We start from the raw sequence: 18,580 nt of genomic DNA on the forward strand, positions 1-18,580 counted from the left end.
AAAGACCAAGAGTTAGGGTTTTCAGTTCAGAGAATGTGTACTTCTTCTATGGAGGCATAATGGCATATTTATGGGGAACTCCTAGCTTGGCCTCCAAGAATGGACATGTGTGCGTCACGAGTCGGCTGACGCAACCCTTATGTCATATTAGGGTTTCGTAATCATTTGTAGAATGAGCTGGCATCTTCACGTGCTCTCATCATTGCTCCGATAACCGTTCGGCTGACGTCATGAACGTCACCATAGCCATGGCTGCATTCCCCACGTGGGTGAGCCGGAATCTTGGCCCCCACATTTGTTCAGAGCTGAACATGATAACCGATCATCTAACGGTCAGTGGGCCGAACGAATTATATTGACAGAACACGACGGAGGCGTCGATGTTGGACCGTCGGCTAGCCGAGGCTTGAGGTTAACACCTCGGAATAGATAGGGCCGTCTGGGGAGTGGTTCGGTATCCCGCTCGGGACGGCATGAGTCGTTTCGCTCGGCCTGCTACACTTCCTATCACCTTTATAAAGCCAAGCCAATTACGTTTGCCTTTGTGAGCAAGCACATGCATAGGTGTGTTGCCTTCATTGTCTTTTTGATCAACACGGCCGAATACCCAAGGCTGAACACAGATAAAATTGGTTGCCTCATCTCTCTCGTAATCCGCTGAAATGTGAAGGATGTTTCGCCCTTTACTATTTACCATCTCCCAATAATAGTTGGCTATGGGCGATTCTCTTATAACGGCGCTCGATGAGAGAGATGATAAGATAAAAATGGAAATTCAGAAATGGGAGAAGAAGAAATGTTATGACAGAATAGAGTGTTGAGTGAATCTTTGTTTTTTTTTTTGAACGGCGCAAAAGTTTTATTTTTTTCGAGTGAATCTTTGTTGACAAACAATGGAACAGTACGGTGGGATCTCTCGTCCATCCACAACCAATGGAACGCCGACTATTGAACCTTCACTTCATCAACAAACAACGATATTGCAACAAGAAGTAAAACTGAAAAATAACGAAAGAAATAAAATTCCATTACCATGGGAAATTAATAATGCGATTGCATTTAGCAAATACGAGCAGCCTTTATTTTTATCGCTTACACACACACACACAAAAAGAGCAGCCTTTTGAACCTCTAAGTTACCCTAGAGGATGAGTGGAGTCTCGTGAGGGTTATCAGATGCTATCCACAAACATCAATTTTGGTTGTTGGAATTTCTTAGGGAGGGTATTACAATCCAACATTATTGTACAGAAAAGTAAAACATAAAACAGATAACTCCATTTCCGCCGGAATCAACACGGTTGCATTTAGCGAATGCAACAAGCCTTTTAAACCCCTAAGTTTACCCTAGAGGACGAGTAGAGTCTCGTGAGGGTTTCCAGAGATGCTACCCACAAACATCAGCTTAATTATGGGAATCCCATATCACAGCTTTTCTTCTTTGGTCTCGTAACGGAAGTTGTAGGAATTGATACCAGTGTAAACGCCGTCGTCCATGTTGTAAGTAATAGATGTCCCGTCAGGAAGATTGTCGGTCTGAGAGTAGGAGAAGGGAACGTCACATGTACCCTGCTTGGCTAGCGCACTTACCGTCACCTTAGTTTTTGGTGGCACGGTAACATTGTACACAGTCTCCACTGTGGTTGTTGAAGTCTCAGTTTCTCCCCACCCCTTTGTTCCGGTAACCTCAGCGGAAACTTCAACCTTTCCATCCAGGATGTACGGAAGGCCTGTTTCGAAGGTTGTTTTGACACCCAACTTCAATGAAACGCTATAATTCCAAGTACTGCTCTTAGTCTTTGTGTACGAGAGCTTTATGCTGAAGGAGCTTGCCTCATCGTTGTAGTTAGTGGCTTCTCCGGTGGCCATGGTGAGGAAGGTTTCTCCGTAGATCCTGGCATCTGTGAGGCGATAATTGCAATTATAGATTCTCCTTGAGAAAACAGTTTCGTGCACCTCCAACCGTGCTTCTTTGGTAATGGTGGAGACAGCGGCATTAAGACAATCTGTCTTACCCTCCGTGGTTAGTAACTTACAGAAATTGTTGTTACCCAAGTTGCGGAGAGCAATTACATTGCTGCTATCTACTTTAATCGGCCAAAATAAGGTGTCGGAGTCTTCATTGGAGTTGCTTGCGTTGTCAGCCCATATCCAATTAGGGCTACGCCTCCAAAATCTGCCGTGGTAATCGGACTTGATTCGGACGCTCCCATCGCCAGTGGCAATGACCTCGTTCCCAACTGTTATATCTCCAATGTCGCTGCATGTGGATGCCAGATATGGATAGCCCTCGATCCAGGAGGAGGTGAGGAAGTTGCCGTTAGAGCCCTTGAATGCTACTTTTTTTGGCAGTATCAAGACTGATTGCCAATTAACGATAGTGTAGACATCACACGAGTCACCGTCAACCGTTGGTACTGCTGCACACAGGCATGACTCGTGTGGGGCGGCAGCCCTCCACAAGCACGCATAGTTCCCAAGCTGGACATGGCGAAATCGTACTGTTTTAGCATCAGTACCAGTACTGGCAGCCTCTACATAGAGGGGCTCGAACAACGTGCATGACCATTTGCATTGGTCTTCCTCCGGTTGGTCACCCACCGCAGCGATCCACAGGTCGTCCTCCGAACTCCTTTGCCAGTATTTGTTGTTGTAACAGCATCGAATGTGCACCAGTCCCTGTCCATACTTTGCCGCCTCCACTGCGAACTTGGCGTACGGACTCACAATCTCCTCTCCGGAGAATTGGACTAACCCGTGCACCTCTCCATCTTCGTGGATGTAGCGCAAATATTTGTGGTTGTAGTTTGATTTGACCACCACAAGGCTTGGCAATGCCATTTTTCTCTCCCTCTCTCTCTTTCTCTCTCGTGTTTATGTATGGATCTTCTCTCTCGATTTATTGTGCTTCCCCTCGATCTCCAACCCGCTATGCTATTTATAAGGGAAATGGGGGTACAGCCGTAGAGCCCCATTAAACAACCCGACCCCACCAATGCGCTTTCTTAATTTACAAAAATGTTACTAAAAATGATCAAGCACAACTTGGGCAAGGGTCCTAACCAATTAGGCTCCTAACAAGTTCAGTACGTCGAGTCATTGTGGACCCTTCTCGGGTCCGCATTAATGATCTAAACCGTTTATTTTTTAGAGTTCGTCGAGAATATTGACCATTTCAAAATCAAGTTAATCGGATATCGTTTGATATGGTTTCGAAATGCATTTATCTTCGGATAAATATGTTAAATGGGTTGTAATCCCACTTTTTTTTTCCTTCTCCACTGTCTTAAGGCAAGTTTCCAACTCCTTCTTCCTCTTTGCTTGTTTCTCTAGGAGTACTTAATAAGAGTCATTTGGGTAAGTGATTAATTTCAACATTTATGGAGAAAGGCTAGACAACAAATTATTAAACTTAAATATATAATATCAAAAATTAAGAAGAAGGGTTATCTTTAATCCCAAATTAAATGATTCTAAAAATACCAAAATCAAGTCAGGAATTACTAATGAGTAATATTAAGAAGAATGGGTTATTTTTAAAGTTTTACTAAACATTATCATCTGTGATGACATCGGTCTCCTAGGTGATGTCAAGTGGATGACATTATCAATTTAAATATATAACTAATTTTTTATCCGGTTAGAATTGAACGATAGATTATTAAATCCGGACGGAGAGAGTACGAGTTTGCCTCTTTTTGGTTCATATACACTCCCTCCGTCCCTTTTTAAATGTTCTGCTTCGTAACTCCAATTTTTTAAAAAGTCATCATTATACCTTTCACATCAACTTTTTCTTCCACTTTCCCTACTTACCCATCATCATTACACTTTTACTTACTAACTTTTCAAAATAGAATCTACTTTTAAGGACAAAATAGACAATGCACCAACTTTTACCCACTAATTTTACAAAATGAACACTTATTAAGGGACAATCCAAAATAAAATACTAAACTTTAAAAAAAGGGACGGAGGAATTATAAATTTTGGTTAGTCCAGAGCAAAATAAATTCTTCATTCTGCCCTTGTGGTACCCCACAACAACCTTATCCTCAATACATTTATGTAAAACCTAGTATTAGGTGTATGGATCAAGCCAAAATACGTAGGGACAAGAGAGTCAGGTCACCATACGAGGGTGCCGCAAGATTACTGGATATACTCCTTGCGGAGTGGATGAATCGTACTGTACTGCCTTGGTGCTGATTTGACGAGTGGTTTTTGAAGTTGGATCTTACTATTGAACCATACATGATTTTTCTCGATCACTGCTCCATTTTTCAAAACCTTTCCACTGGTCTTGATTTTTTTTATATTATTAATCTCAAAATCAAAGATCCGGATTTGTCGACTCTTGCTCCATCTCACTACACAACAAAGGGAGCTTCCCCGTACTTTACCTTCCTGCATTGGTTGAAATTCAGCCAAATTTTCTTAAAATGTGTGCCAAATGGTGCCTCTCATCAATCAAAATCTGCCTTGGAAGAAAATTGTCAATTTGTGTCTACAACCGTTTGAGGTATTAACTAATATGCACTGACACACACTTTTCTCTCTCCACTAAGACACAACCTTCTCTCTCTAAAATAGTCTTGTTACATGGATACCTATAAATTCAAACTAATCACTTACGTTAAGATTTTTGAATTTTTCTTGTTTTTCTTATTCAATTTTTTTTTGCGTTTATTATTTTTCTGTCTAATTTTTATAGATTATTGATTCGTCTCATCAAGACGAATTAGAAAAGTAAAAAGTTAAGACTTTTAACCAAATATTCGTTGAAATATGGCTTTTGGGTTTTATTTTGGATATTTAAAAAAAATATTTGAGTAAAAATCATAATTTTATTTTTTCTATTCTTCTTGATGAGACAAATTAATAATCCGCAAAAGTTAGTCGCAAAATTAACAAACCCGAAAGTTTTTTGAATAAGAACAAAACAAGAAAAAACCTAAAATCCGTTGAGTTCTGCTAATGGCTTTTTGGGGTTTTTTTTTGTGGTCATTCATATTTTTCGCATTTGTTAATTTTTGCGACAAAATTTTGTAAATTATTTATTCGTCTCGACGAGAAAAATTAGAAAAGTAATTTTTTTACTTTTACCCTAATATTTTCAAAAATAGGTAAAAGTCGTAATTTTTAATTTAAACCGGCTTTTTCGGCTTTATCTTGGATATTTGAAAAAATATTGAGTAAAAGCCATAATCCCCATCCAGGAGCGACTTTACCATATTCCGAATTCAATGGTTTCAATAAACTCCCTACAGTAGTTCGCCTTGGACCTGATCTCTAGAACTGTTCTCAACAGTTTGTGTAGCCATAAATCTTATTATATTCATTGAGATCTGTTGACTTTGTATACTATTCCGTTGTAAATAAAAGATCTTATTCTAGATCCATTGGGGTTTTGAAATTCTTTAATAATGGAAACAACAACCTTAATTGCCATCTTTATATCTGGTTTCCTTGTAAGTTTTACTGGGTACGCCGTATATACCACTTTTGGGCAACCTTCTCAATCAACAACTAGGAGATCCATTCGAGGAACATGAGGACTAATCAAAGTAATGAGCCTCCCAATATTGGGAGACTCATTACTTCAATTGAGATAATGAAAAATCATTTCATCTTTTTAGTTAGAACTTTAGGCGTTTTTACTTTTTCGATTTCTCTCTTCCAGACGAATCAATAATTCATAAAAGTTTGTCCCAAAAAACTACTGTACTAACAAACGTGAAAAATATGAATAATAGCAAAACAAAAAAACCTCAAAAATCCCAAATATGAATAATAGCTAAACTCAACGAATTTTGAGTTTTTTCTTGTTTTGCCCTTCTAATAAAAATCCTGTTTGTTAATTTTGCACCTATTTTTTTGGATTATCAATTCGTCTTATCCGGACAAATTAACAAAATAAAATTAAGCTTTTTATCCAAATATTTTTTGAATAAAAATAAAACAAAGTAAAACCCAAAAATCTTAGCTGAATTCTCTTTAATCTTGCGGGTCTTTGGTTCTTTTGCTTTTACTAAACAAAACTTTTTTTTTAAAGGCCACTAAACAGAACTTTGAGTTTGAATTTTTAGTTGTACACGAGTATTTTAGAGAGAGAAAGGCTGTGTATTGGTGGAGAGAGAAAAATGTATCGATGATATTTTAATGCCTCAAACGGTGGTAAACTTTCATACTGACAATTAACCGACAAGGCAGATTTTGACGGGTGAAATGCACCACATGGCAAAAATGACGTGTTGCCCATGGGGGAATGAATAATTTCTCCTATGGCCCGAAGAAAAAAGAGAGAGGTGAAAGCAACTGCATTTACGGAGTACTTTTTACCGTATTGCATGTGATGAAAGAGACCCCGCTATCTTAATTTCTTTGCCAGACCTTTCTTATCAAGAACTTAATTTACAGGAACGGACAATGATATCTCCACCCACTGGAAAGGACAATGATAAATCTTCACATATGTATTATTCCATCCGTTCCTTTTTAAGTGTTCCGTTTCGTAACTCCAATTAATTAAAAAGATATCATTATTATACATTTCACATGAACTTTTTCCTTTACTTTCCCGACTTACCCATTATCATTACACTTTTACTCACTAACTTTCAAAATGGAATTTACTTTTAGGGATAAAATAGACAATGCACCAACTTTTACCCACTAATTTTACAAAAATAGACACTTATTAAGAGACAACTCAAAATGAAATACCGGACTATAAAAAAGGGACAGAGGGAGTATACAATAGAGTTTTTCTACCATCGCATCTATTTACACACTCATTTATGTACCCACACTTACAATAAGGGTGGAGCCCTTATACACTACACACCTAGTGTGTGTGGGCTCCACCCTTGTTATGAGTGTAGGTGTGTGAAAAGGTGTGTAAATGAGTGTTATGTTAGAATTATTGTATACAGTATTCACTCAAAATTAATTAATAACTTACATAATTTTGATGTAAAATTAACAAATGCAATTTTTTTAAATAAAAACAAAATCAATTTGTTCATTTAGCCAAAAACCCCCTAAGGCTGTGTTCCAGAAAGGAATTAAAAAATTATTTTTTGTTGAATAAGAAGGGTTGTTCCGAAAAATAAGAAGGGTGGTAATTATTTTGGTAGAATTTATATAGGTACCAATGGGCGTCGGGGGGGAAATCGTACCGGCGGCCACGCCGGGCACGTCTCCGGCCACCGGACTGCCGATCTGAGCCGTTCAAATATTCTAAAAAAAAAAACCAAGGGGGCTTTTGCGAGAATCAATGGCATCCGAGGTGTGTAGGGTGCTTGATCCGAGCGCCCATTTTCCGTGTATATATGATAATTCATATATACACGGAAAATGGGCGCTCGGATCAAGCACCCTACACACCTCGGATGCCATTGATTTTCGCGCACGTCCCCTCGATTCTTTTTTATAGAATTTTTGGACGGCTCGGATCGGCCGTCCGGCGGCCGGAGACGGCCCGGCAAGGCCGCCGGTACGATTTTCCTCCGCCGGCGCCCATTATCATAGCAACAGTCTTATTTTTTGTATAAGGCAACTTCAAGCTTAAAAATCATGTGTTTACGCAAATAATTTTCCTACCACTATGAATCTTGTTTGATAGATCTCATTGAGATCTTTAATACGGTGCAAAAAAAATTGAATTTTTTTTTTCATTTACATTATTTTTCAGTTTGAAAATGTGAAATGAACTTTTTAAGAAGGATTTTGTGGAATGCTCCTTCTTATTTTTGAATTAGAAGTGGCAAAATAAGTACTTCTTTTTTAAGAAGGTTCCGGAATGGAGCCTAAATCACACTAGGACCCCTTGTTAACATTAATCGGCTAGCAAGAATTTACAAGAAATGAAAGGGGAATAGCTGCTTGACGAAATACCCTCATCTAATTTTGTACTCCCATCTTGTAATGTTAGACACATTCGGGATTGTGTGTCATTTTTAAATTGCTTATATTTTTCAATTCACAATGTTTTATGTAATTTTTAAAATTTTGTTTAACAAAACTAATTAAAATCTATTAAACAAGATATATATTGATCATAAAATGGGGTATATTACCGATTAAAAGATATATATTAATTTTTTATAGGACTGAAATAGTGAAAGTATGCAATTTTTTGGGACAAAGGGAGTAGGGCCCGCCATGGGATAAGCCTGCAAGCCCAGTGGCTTGGGCAATCCCCGGCATGGGGCAACAAACAAAAATACAAATAAAAAAAATTATAAACCTAACGAAAAAAATTTGTTTGGGGGATGTATAGTTTCCACCCAAAACAAAAATTTACAAGCTACACCCAAAATAAAAATAAAAATGAGGGGTATGTATAATTTCCACCCACTTAAAAAAAATTAGGGTTCTTAGATTGACAAACCCAAACAAAATTAATTGACATCCTTGATTTCATATGGAAATATATTGGTTTCCAAATGGTGTGAGTTCCTTTTTCTCCTTTCTACAATATGAAGTTATTTAATTTTGAGAATATATTCTTTACACCATCAATGTAAACTTTTATTTCCTTCAAATCAATTATATTGCGCCACGTTGCAAAACTGTGGTCCCAATCAATAAAACATGACAACGCATCACAGTATAATTGATTTAGAGGAAACAAATATTTGCACCAGCAATGTAAAGTAATCTCTTTAATTTTTGAGGAAGAGTAGAAGAGTAAGTACACAATCTGAAGCTATGAACCACTATACACGATGGTGTCCCTTAATTTCTTTTTCTCCTTTTTACAATCCGGAGTTTTTTTTTTTGTTCTTGGGTATGTACACAATCTGTAGTTATGAACCGCAATATATGCTTCCGTAACCATTTTCTAAAATTAGCCATTCATTCAAGCACATGTATTAACAAACAAAACATATTATTTCTTGAATTGAAATGATCCATCATCAATATTCAAAACCAAGTTTGACAAAACATAATTCTCAAAGCCCTATTTGCAATGCAATCAATCAACCATCTCTTTTTACTACGTACATAGACAAAAATACTAAAACAGATGGAGTGAATGCAAAATAAAACAAAGTCGATCCCTAAAAGAACGATTACAAATTCCATAGAACACACTCGATCATCCATCTCTTTCTCGATCGATAACCTGAAAAGTCAACATATAAAACCATAATTCAAGTTATAGAAGCAATAATTAAATGAAACAATAAAATCAGAGTGTTAACATACATCGATCACAAGTTTCTTTTATTTTGATCTATTCATTTTACCTTCGATATTGCTTCTCATGTTTTTTCGGCTGCTTAATACTTAAGGGCAAAAGATTACTACGTACGCAGTTAACTACTTATACCCATTTAAAATAGAGGCTACACATCATTTGTGTAAGTATGACAATGGCTTGAAGAAGAATCTGCAAAAAAATCTCAACTTCGAAACTGAGTTTTCTTTTAGGTTTTGCGAGGACTAGAGTTCTTCCGGTTTAGGAAGTAGGAGCTTTTTCAGCTCCTTGAAGATAAGGGAAGCATCATAATGAAGGTTGGTACGATATGATGCCCTTATGGATCCTGATTTTAAATGAAAATTGTAATTTGTTCACAGTTAAGATGTTCCTCCAGGGTCAGCAAGCACCATCGTATGAGATACACAGACAACACACTTCCTACCAGCCACTGCAAATCAACTGGTTCCGTTAGTTTTGTAGTGCTTTTCCGGGACCTCAAACCAAACACACACAAACACAAACCAAGATAAGAGAGAGCATTACATCGTATATGAATTATCTGACTCCATTGGATTTCTTCTCTAATTGTTTTTTACTAGATATATATATGTTTACTGCTTTGAAGAGTATGTTCTAATTTGTCATCTATAGAAGCATGCTGCATACACACATGATACCTTGAATAAAAAAATTTCGGAAATTATCATTATAGGTCCTTAAAATTCCGAAATTATCAGTATAGCTAAATTCTATGTTCTAGCTAGGTAACAACAGAATCCTGCATGTGCTAGTGCTAGTGAAATTCAGCATTTACCACAAGAGAATAAATTCTTTACACCGCCGGTGTAAACATTTGTTTCCTCCAAATTAATTGTATTGCGCCACGTCGTCATGTTTTATTTATTGAGACCACTGTTTTGACACGTGTCGCAATGCAATTGATTTAGAGGAAATAAATATTTACATCGGCGGTGTAAAGAATTTATTCTCTTACCACAAAGCTATAGCAGTTGTTGTGCCAAATTTCGAAAAAGCCACTTATCTTCATTTCTTAGACTGGGTTTGGAGCACGAATTTAAGGAGGATTCATGAAAATACCATAGAAGATACCTGCTTGTCAGGTCCTGGAGAACGTGTCAGTGGTCAATGACTACTCTCCATCGGCAAGGTGTCATCTTCGATAGATTCTCGTACCGTTCGATGTTTACATACTGCATCTGGAACCTACAAAGTGAATGAGAAATTTGTAAGCATATGCATGCATCCCAATTTCGATAAATGCAATTACAAGGTGTGTTCTGCACAGTCTAGTTAACCTGTCTAACCTCTAAGCCCCTGGATTCTATGTACTGGAACATTTTAGATTGTAGCTGCTCAAACTGTGTAGTGAGTCGTTGGGTTAGGAGAGACTCAATTCGTTGCTCCATTTCATCCATATACTCTGCCTATATTGGAAATACATAAGTGCGCAATAGGTACTTGAATATGGAAAATAGACGTACACTTAAATACATGCCCGTGTCTTAATTACAACGTCATGGTCATCTTTTCTTCATGTCTGCGTGTAGACACTCATCTTATCAAGGCTCCCCCCTTTTCCAGCTATCTAAAATGGTCAAATGAAGAAGATTTAGAATTCGACATAATTTATTAATTAATTCCCAAAGAAAAGAAAATCTTCACGTCTAATTTGGGAAAAGTGTGTGAGGTGAGCCATGGTTACGTTTATTCCCTGAATTAATTAAGGACAACTTGGCCCGACCTGTTGCCATTAGTACTTGTTTTGCGCCACAGCCCCCACCGTACCCTCGCGGGGAATATACTACGTCTCAGAAAAGCTTATTTGCAACAGCGTAACATCTGGTCACTAAAAGTGGCAAATACACTAAAACTTTCTTTTCCCTGTTTGGTTGTTAAAGCAATTATTCTGGTTGGATTGCACATAGTATACTTTCTTGAGGTGGTGGAGAGGAACAACATTGGTAAGTGCTTAGAATTTTCGCCAATTGTATTCGTTGTTTGTCAGGTAAATCCAAAAATTAGTGCATGCAGTGTAGCAAAACTATGAGTTAATCCTGTCCAAACTAGTTCTTGAGAATTCAAAATGCTATATACTCAACTGCATGCGAGAATAATCTCACAAACTTTTATTTTAATTTTCCTATGAGGTCTCGTGGATACAAAGCATAAATCCTTAAAGACTGATGATGCAAGGGGCAAATGTTTAAGATTTTGGATGTGGCACATTCACCACAATTGTCCAACTATATATTGAACTCCTGCTTTATTTCTACTGCTCGGCAGAAAATGCGTTTGAGTTTGATTAAATATATCACCATTGGGATGCTATAATATACCTTAACATATCCATTTAAGATCTAATGTGTCGTGCCTAAGCCGTGCCATCTTCCAGCTTTTTTGTTATTATGTGGTCGGTTTGAAATGTTAGATATCAAAATTGACTAATGCTATTCATATATTGAAATGAAACACGTTCATGAGGATTGTTGTGCAGGAGGTGATTCAGGAGTTATGATAACTAGGGACGAAATTTAATCACCATAACAACAACAACAAAAAAAACGTAAAGAAACGAAAAAAAAATCTTAAAGATGTAATGGCGCGACATCGTTACCTCCCGATTTAGTATGATAAGAGGGGTCATGGTTTCGTTGTTGAGAGCAAGCATATCAGCTCCAGGGTACATGTGAAGCCCAGCTTTTCCCTTGGAAGCAAGCACATGGAGAGGCATATATGTTACCTTCATTGTCTTTCCGATTAATAAGACGGCTTACCCATGGCTTTTTAAGGATAAAATTGGTCGCCACATCTCTCTCCGCATCTGCGGCAATGTGAAGAATGGTTCGCCCTTTACTATTTGCCATCTCCCAACAATCTGGGAACTTTTGTAAAATCTCGTTCATTACGAGTACATCTCCCGTAGCAGTAGCAATGTGCAGAGCCGTGTTCCCTTCGTCATTGTTTGCGTATGCCACAGATTTATCCTTGTCTAATAGCTTCTTAACTGCTTCAAGGTTCCCGTTGTGAGCAGCAAAGTGAAGAGATGTCCATCCCTTGGTGTCTCGTTCCTTGATTAGATCTTGCTTCCAGTCTAATAATTTATCTAAGATTGCAAAAGAAGATCAGAGAAATAGTTGCTGAAAACTCGCAATATTATGGATTTAAAAAAATTCCTTCTGTATTGTATATAAGTTTGCTTAGTAATTACTAAGAGTAACACTACAGGTACAGAAATTTTGGGACCGAATCCGGACCGACGGCCGCCGGCGAGCCATCTCCGGCCACCGGACGGCCGATCCGAGCCGTCTACATATACACATACGAAAAGGGGTGCTCCGATCAAGCACCCTACACACCTCGGATGACGTTGATTCCCGCGTGGGGCCCCTCGGTTTTTTTTTTTAGAATTTTTGGACGGCTCGGATCGGCCGTCCGGTGGCCGGAGATGGCTCGCCGGCGGCCGTCGGTCCGGATTCGGTCCCAAAATTTCTGTACCTCTATCATTTTTGAATTCTAATTAGCGAGATGGAGATAAGAGAGCTGATTCAATTGTTGGGAAAAGGGAACAGAAGTAAGAAAATGTCCAACTTTCTTAAATTTCTCTCTTTAGATTTTAGCAGAAAAATTTAAGGGTCGCAAGTTTCTATAGATTTTCTATCTATCAAATTAAACTTCTGCGCCAAGCACAAGATTTTGCATCAATCATAATCTTTATTAGTTTACTAGTATTAGGCTCCGTTCCAGAACTGTAAATAAGTACTTATTTTTTAAGAAGGCAATTTCAAGCTCAAAAATAATATGTTTACGTAAATAATTTTTCTACCAATATGGATCTTATTTGATAGATATCATCAAGATCTTTTATACGGTGCAAAAAAAATAAAAAAAATATTTTTCATTTACGTTATTTTTGAGTTTGAAAATGTGAAATAAGCTGCTTATTTTTTAAGAAGGTTTCTGGAACGGATTCAGTGAATCGGGCCAAGAGATGACGACATGTTTGTAAAATGGACGGTACGATTTTTTAAAATTAAGTCCTACATTTTATTTTTGATATACCTGTCATTTTTTTCGCATCAATATACTATTTGGCGGGTTCTACAAGGAGAACGATTTAAATTACTGCAATAAACACGTAATGAAACCCATAATAGTTGAAAAGAATTTAGTCTCTTTCCAAAATCTAGTTGTAGTCCATTGTTCTCATTTAACGTTCGAACAAACAATTAATTGACCTTGATCGGTTAAAAGTTTTGGATTTTAGATTTTAATTATTATCTTATTTTCCAACCATTTTATTTTCCTTTCTTTTCTCTGAGTTCCAAGCATAGTGGAGGGAGTAGGCATCACGAACCTTTACTGCTGTCAATCACAGCTGCGTGCAAAGCCGTTCTCCGTCCGGGTCCTCCGTAAGCCGGCGATTTGCAATTCTTCAGTATCTCAGACACCACCGCCGCGTCGGAACCCCGATCGACGACCAAGTACAGAGGAGTTTCTCCGGCTTTATTCGGCCTATAATCCAACCGTCCATCTTCTGCCGTCAACAAACTCACAACACGTCGCGGGTCTCGATACCTCGCCGCCAAGTGCAACGGCGTGTCCCCGTCGCGGTTTCTCGCCTTCAACATCTCCCTCACCTCCGGCGCGATGCCGCCTTCGCCACCGCCGTTGTTAGCGGCGGCTATTTCATTGTTTTGGTTATCTGCTGGGGGTTTTGCGAAATTGATCGACCACATCGTCGTGCCCTCCCGCCGCGGCGATGTGAAGCGGAGTGTCGCCGTGGGTATTCTCGCGGCGTAAAAGGTGGGCACAAGCGCTTAAGATGTCTGCCACACAATGGGAGTGACCAAACTCGGCTACGACGTGGAGGACGGTGTTGTTGTCTTTGGTAAATTGGAGTGCAAATCGGTCAGTGTATTGATTGAGGACGTCGAGTTCGCCTTCCATTGCTGCCGTGTACAAGCTCGGATCCATGGCGATCTCTGGAATGTAATGGTGGTAGAGTACGATATGCTTACTGTGATACTATCTAAAACAATAAGTCTACACTTACCGACCCTTTTCCCCGATTTCTTTCCCGATGCTGACGTCAGCAATAAGTCTGTTTTGGGGAAAAAAACCAACGGAAGGCGAACTCGACCATTCCCCCCAAAACAGAACATTTCCCCCAAAGCCCCAAACCCACCCATCTGAAAAACCAACGAACAGAGAGAAAGAGGAGGAGGACCATCGGCGACACCCACCACCACCGTCTACCACCACGACCACCGGCGATCAACCCTTCGCAAAAATTGCGACACCACGAGCACCGACAACTCGAGCACCATTTGTGTACATCTACAAGTCTCCATTTTTTTTAATGCTTGTTATCATTCTTGTTGAACTTCTCTTCTAATTCAATGAATTAGTACTGTTTTAGAATTCCGTTGTCCTTTTGGACAGAATATTGATAATTTCACATTCGCGAAGGTGTTCGGACAAATAAGCCATTTTGGCTTATTTTTTGTCCTTATTCAAATTTTTTTCGTATCACTTGACTTATTGTCATTTTTTTGGGGATTATTGCATCCTCACGTCAAGAGGAATCTAAAAAGTAAATTTTTTTTACCGAAATCCAATTTTTTTTGAATAAAGACGAAAATTTTTTTTGGTTAAGTGTTTGAAGAACTTTGATCTATGTCATTTATGTCTTTGATGGCTGTCTTTTGTGGGACTCTTGTAGACTTGTAGTGATGAAAAATGGGAATTTTGATGGTTATTTTTTGTGGATTAGCCTATAGAATGAATAATGGGCTTGTTTGGAATGATGGAATTAGCAGGTTTTCATTAAGCCTAAGATTGATACCGGAGCCCGATGGTGGCGTAAGTGCGAGATTTGTGGCGGCTTGAAAGTGAGATATTTTAGATGCCTTAATTGGTGTATCAATTTGAGTTTAATTTTTAGTTGTGAAGACTTGGCATTAACCCGCATAAATTGGTGTATCAATATGAGTTTATTTTAACTGTGAAGACTTAGCATTAATCCTAAAAGGCTAAAACCAATTCTTCATTTTATTTAATCTAGCGGTTCCTGTTTAACTGAAATTAGAGCTGGTTTTCTGTCTAACTGAAATTAGAGATTTTGTTTAACTGAAATTATTGATGCCTATTGGTGAAAATTTTGATTTTGTTGTGAAAATGATGCATGACTTGGCCGTCTTTTTTTGTCTCATTAAGTTGTTATTGATTTGGTGTCCTATCTTGTGATAATACTTATCGACCTTAATTAGTTAATTGTTCAACATGTAGGTGATGTTTTCGATGTCGCCAGATTCTATTCCTTCGACAATGCCTCCACGATCATCGAATCAAGATGAGATAGATTCTAATGAGAAAGAGGAGGTATGGAGTGGATACAATGAAGATGAAGAAGATGTATCGAGTGGTTCTTCAAAAAAGGAGTGTGATGAGATATGTACTAATGAAGATGGAAAAGAGGAAACAGAAAATTTTGAAGATAGAGTTGAGCAACCGAATGACGGAATGATATTCGACACACCAAATGATGCTTATCTATATTACTCAAGATATGCTAAAGAAAATGAGTTTGCTGTGGCTAAAAGAACTAGCAAGAAGGGAAGAGATGGAAACTTGAGGAATGTTACTTTTCAATGTAGTCGCGGTGGAAAGGCAAAGGTCAAAACAACCAATCTGGTCAAACCACGGCCACAAACAAAAATTGAATGTCCAGCACGCCTTAATTTTGCTATATGTCCGGATGGAAAGTGGAGGTTAAATCGGGTTGCCTTGGAGCACAATCATGAATATAGCCCGGGAAAGTCCAAGTTTTACAAAAGCAATAGGGTTCTTGATGAACATGTGAAAAGAAAGCTCGTATTGAATGATAAAGCTGGGATTCCGTTGTATAAGACTTATGACTCACTTTAGATTCAGGCGGGGGGACATGATAACCTTCAATATAATCAGAAGGATTGCCGAAATTATTTGAAAACTAAGCGACATAAATTACTTGTTGAAGGAGATGCTGAGGCGATGCATAGTTATTTCATGAAGATGAAAGCTGACAATTCTGACTTCTTTTTTGCCATGGATTTGGATGATAAGGGTCGATTGAGGAATGTATTCTGGGCTGATGCAAGGAGTAGGGCGGCTTATAAGGAATTTGGTGATGTTGTGACATTTGACACAACATACTTGGTAAACAAGTATGACATGCCTTTTGCTCCATTTGTAGGCGTCAATCATCATGGTCAATCGGTATTATTGGGATGTGGACTCATATCTCATGAAGACACCAAGTCATTCTCATGGTTATTTAAGACTTGGATGACGTGCATGTGGGGTTGTGCTCCTAAAGCAATTATTACCGATCAATGTATAGCCATGAAGAATGCTATAGAAGACGTATTTTCTAACACCCGACACCGGTGGTGCATATGGCATATCTTGAAAAAGGTGCCAGAAAAGTTAGGAAAGTACGATGCATATAAATCAATTTCACCTTCTTTGCACAGTGTGGTTTATGATTCACTTACAAAAGATGAATTTGAGGATGCTTGGGAGGTGTTTATCAAAAAGTACGAACTTCAAGATAATGAATGGTTACATGGATTGTACTTAGAGAGGAACCGATGGGTGCCGGCTTTTGTGAAAGATGTATTTTGGGCGGGAATGTCATCCACACAAAGAAGTGAGAGCATGAATTCTTATTTTGACGATTACATCAATTCGAAAACGACCTTGAAGCAATTTGTCGAGCAATATGAGAATGCATTGGCGAGAAAGGTAGACAATGAAAAAAATGAAGATACGAAAAGTTCGCAATCTTACATCCCATGCATAATTGAAGATGGGTTAGAGAATCAATTTCAAAGTGCTTACACGAATGCGAAGGCGAAAGCGTTTCAAGATGAATTTGTTGGGAAACTTAAGTGTTCTTATGAAAAAAAATAAGGGATGATGTTTGGTCAGAGTATGAGGTAAAAGAGTGGATTACATATGGAGAAGAGAAAAAGAGAAAACGTGTGTCATTTATCGTCGATTTTAATGGCGAGACCAATGAAGCCAATTGTAATTGTCGATTGTTTGAATTTAAAGGAATGGTGTGTAGACATCAATTGATAGTATTCCATGATAGGGGAATTCAAAGAGTACCTAATAAGTATGTCTTGAAAAGATGGAGAAAAGATGTGAAGATGGTCCACACCAAAATTCGAATCAACTACGATAACTCATCAAGGACAATTCAAGCACGTCGGTATGACAACATGTGCAATCTCTTTAATGAGGTTGCCGATTTGGCGGAAGATTGTGAAGAGAAATATGCTAAGGTGATGGGACGGCTACGGGAGCTAAAACAAGAATTACTTGAATCTTCGGTTGTTTGTGGAAGTAATATAGTTTTCGGTACTCCTAATGATTCCTTTTCATTTGGAGATGAAATTCTAGGTTCCAAAGAGAGTAAGATCATCCTTGACTCGGAACCTCTTCGTCGAAAAGGGAGACCGCCGTCTAAAAGAAAGCAAGGTTTTGTTGAAAAAATTGGTAAGAAGAAAAGAGAACCAAAAAAGAAGACATTGTCTAATGAAAAAACGAAGGTATAAGTTTATATTCATTTGTTGCTTACTTTACGAACATATACCTAACTTGGATGCTTACTAGTTATATTTTTTTTTACTAATTTCAGGAGATTGAGAATATTGCGGATGGCCATGTGTTTGGGACACAAGAGAGTGTTGGAAATGTAAATGTAAGAAACTTTTCTTTTTGCTAAGTTCGTACTATAATACCTTTATTGTGTTTCATGTTAAACTTGATTGCTTTTTGCCAGAGTTACCCATGCTATATGGGGCAATTATGTGGCCCAACATGATGCTCCATAATATGCAACCAACTATGGCACAAGGCGGAGCTATCCTCCCATTTTCTCCAAGTATGGCACAAGGCGGAGCCATCCTCCCAAATATGGCACAAGGCGGAACCGGAGCAAGCTTTGACCAATTTATTAGCAACTTCCCAACTTCACAAAACAACATGCCAAATTTATTCAATAGTGAAGTTTGGAGAGGACAATCAAGTATCGCGAGTAGTCAAGTTTGGGGAGGAGGGCAATCAAGTTTAATGGAAAGTCAAGGGCAGGGTTGGAAAGAAGGAAAAATCTCTTTTACAGATATGTTGAATGCAAAGGATAACGGCAAAGAGTAGAAGACTTGCTTGTTGATGTAGAAAGTTTCTTGTATTTTGTTGGAAAGTAATTTATAATGTATGCATTTCAGTTTTTGTTTCATGTAATCATCTAAAATATATTTTGCTAATGTTGTATGAAATGGAATCTCTGGTATGCAATGG

General features: G+C 38.2%; 2 protein-coding genes and 1 long non-coding RNA gene across 4 annotated transcripts; 1 reads left to right on the forward strand and 2 right to left on the reverse strand.

Moving 5' to 3' along the window:
* Positions 1 to 1,425: 1,425 nt before the first annotated feature.
* LOC131323984 (uncharacterized) lies at positions 1,426 to 2,841 on the reverse strand. Its single transcript, XM_058355817.1, has one exon. It carries the CDS (start codon positions 2,839 to 2,841, stop codon positions 1,426 to 1,428), a length of 1,416 nt encoding a protein of 471 aa, XP_058211800.1.
* Positions 2,842 to 8,899: 6,058 nt separating this feature from the next.
* On the reverse strand, positions 8,900 to 12,365 carry LOC131324191 (uncharacterized). 2 transcript variants are annotated; one of them, XR_009199256.1, is made up of 5 exons: positions 11,847 to 12,365; positions 10,743 to 10,817; positions 10,528 to 10,656; positions 10,322 to 10,435; positions 8,900 to 9,133 (listed from the first exon to the last, which is right to left on the reverse strand). It is a non-coding gene; the product is annotated as an uncharacterized LOC131324191 (long non-coding RNA). The 2 variants fall into 2 exon arrangements; XR_009199255.1 differs by having other exon boundaries at positions 10,537 to 10,656; positions 11,847 to 12,364.
* A 3,899-nt stretch (positions 12,366 to 16,264) lies between these two features.
* On the forward strand, positions 16,265 to 18,069 carry LOC131323985 (protein FAR-RED IMPAIRED RESPONSE 1-like). Its single transcript, XM_058355818.1, has 3 exons — positions 16,265 to 17,085; positions 17,187 to 17,829; positions 17,919 to 18,069. Exons 1-3 carry the CDS (start codon positions 16,265 to 16,267, stop codon positions 18,003 to 18,005), a joined length of 1,551 nt encoding a protein of 516 aa, XP_058211801.1. The 3' UTR covers positions 18,006 to 18,069.
* Positions 18,070 to 18,580: the final 511 nt, after the last annotated feature.

Source organism: Rhododendron vialii, chromosome 4a, assembly GCF_030253575.1.
Source record: "Rhododendron vialii isolate Sample 1 chromosome 4a, ASM3025357v1".
Lineage (NCBI taxonomy): Eukaryota > Viridiplantae > Streptophyta > Magnoliopsida > Ericales > Ericaceae > Rhododendron > Rhododendron vialii.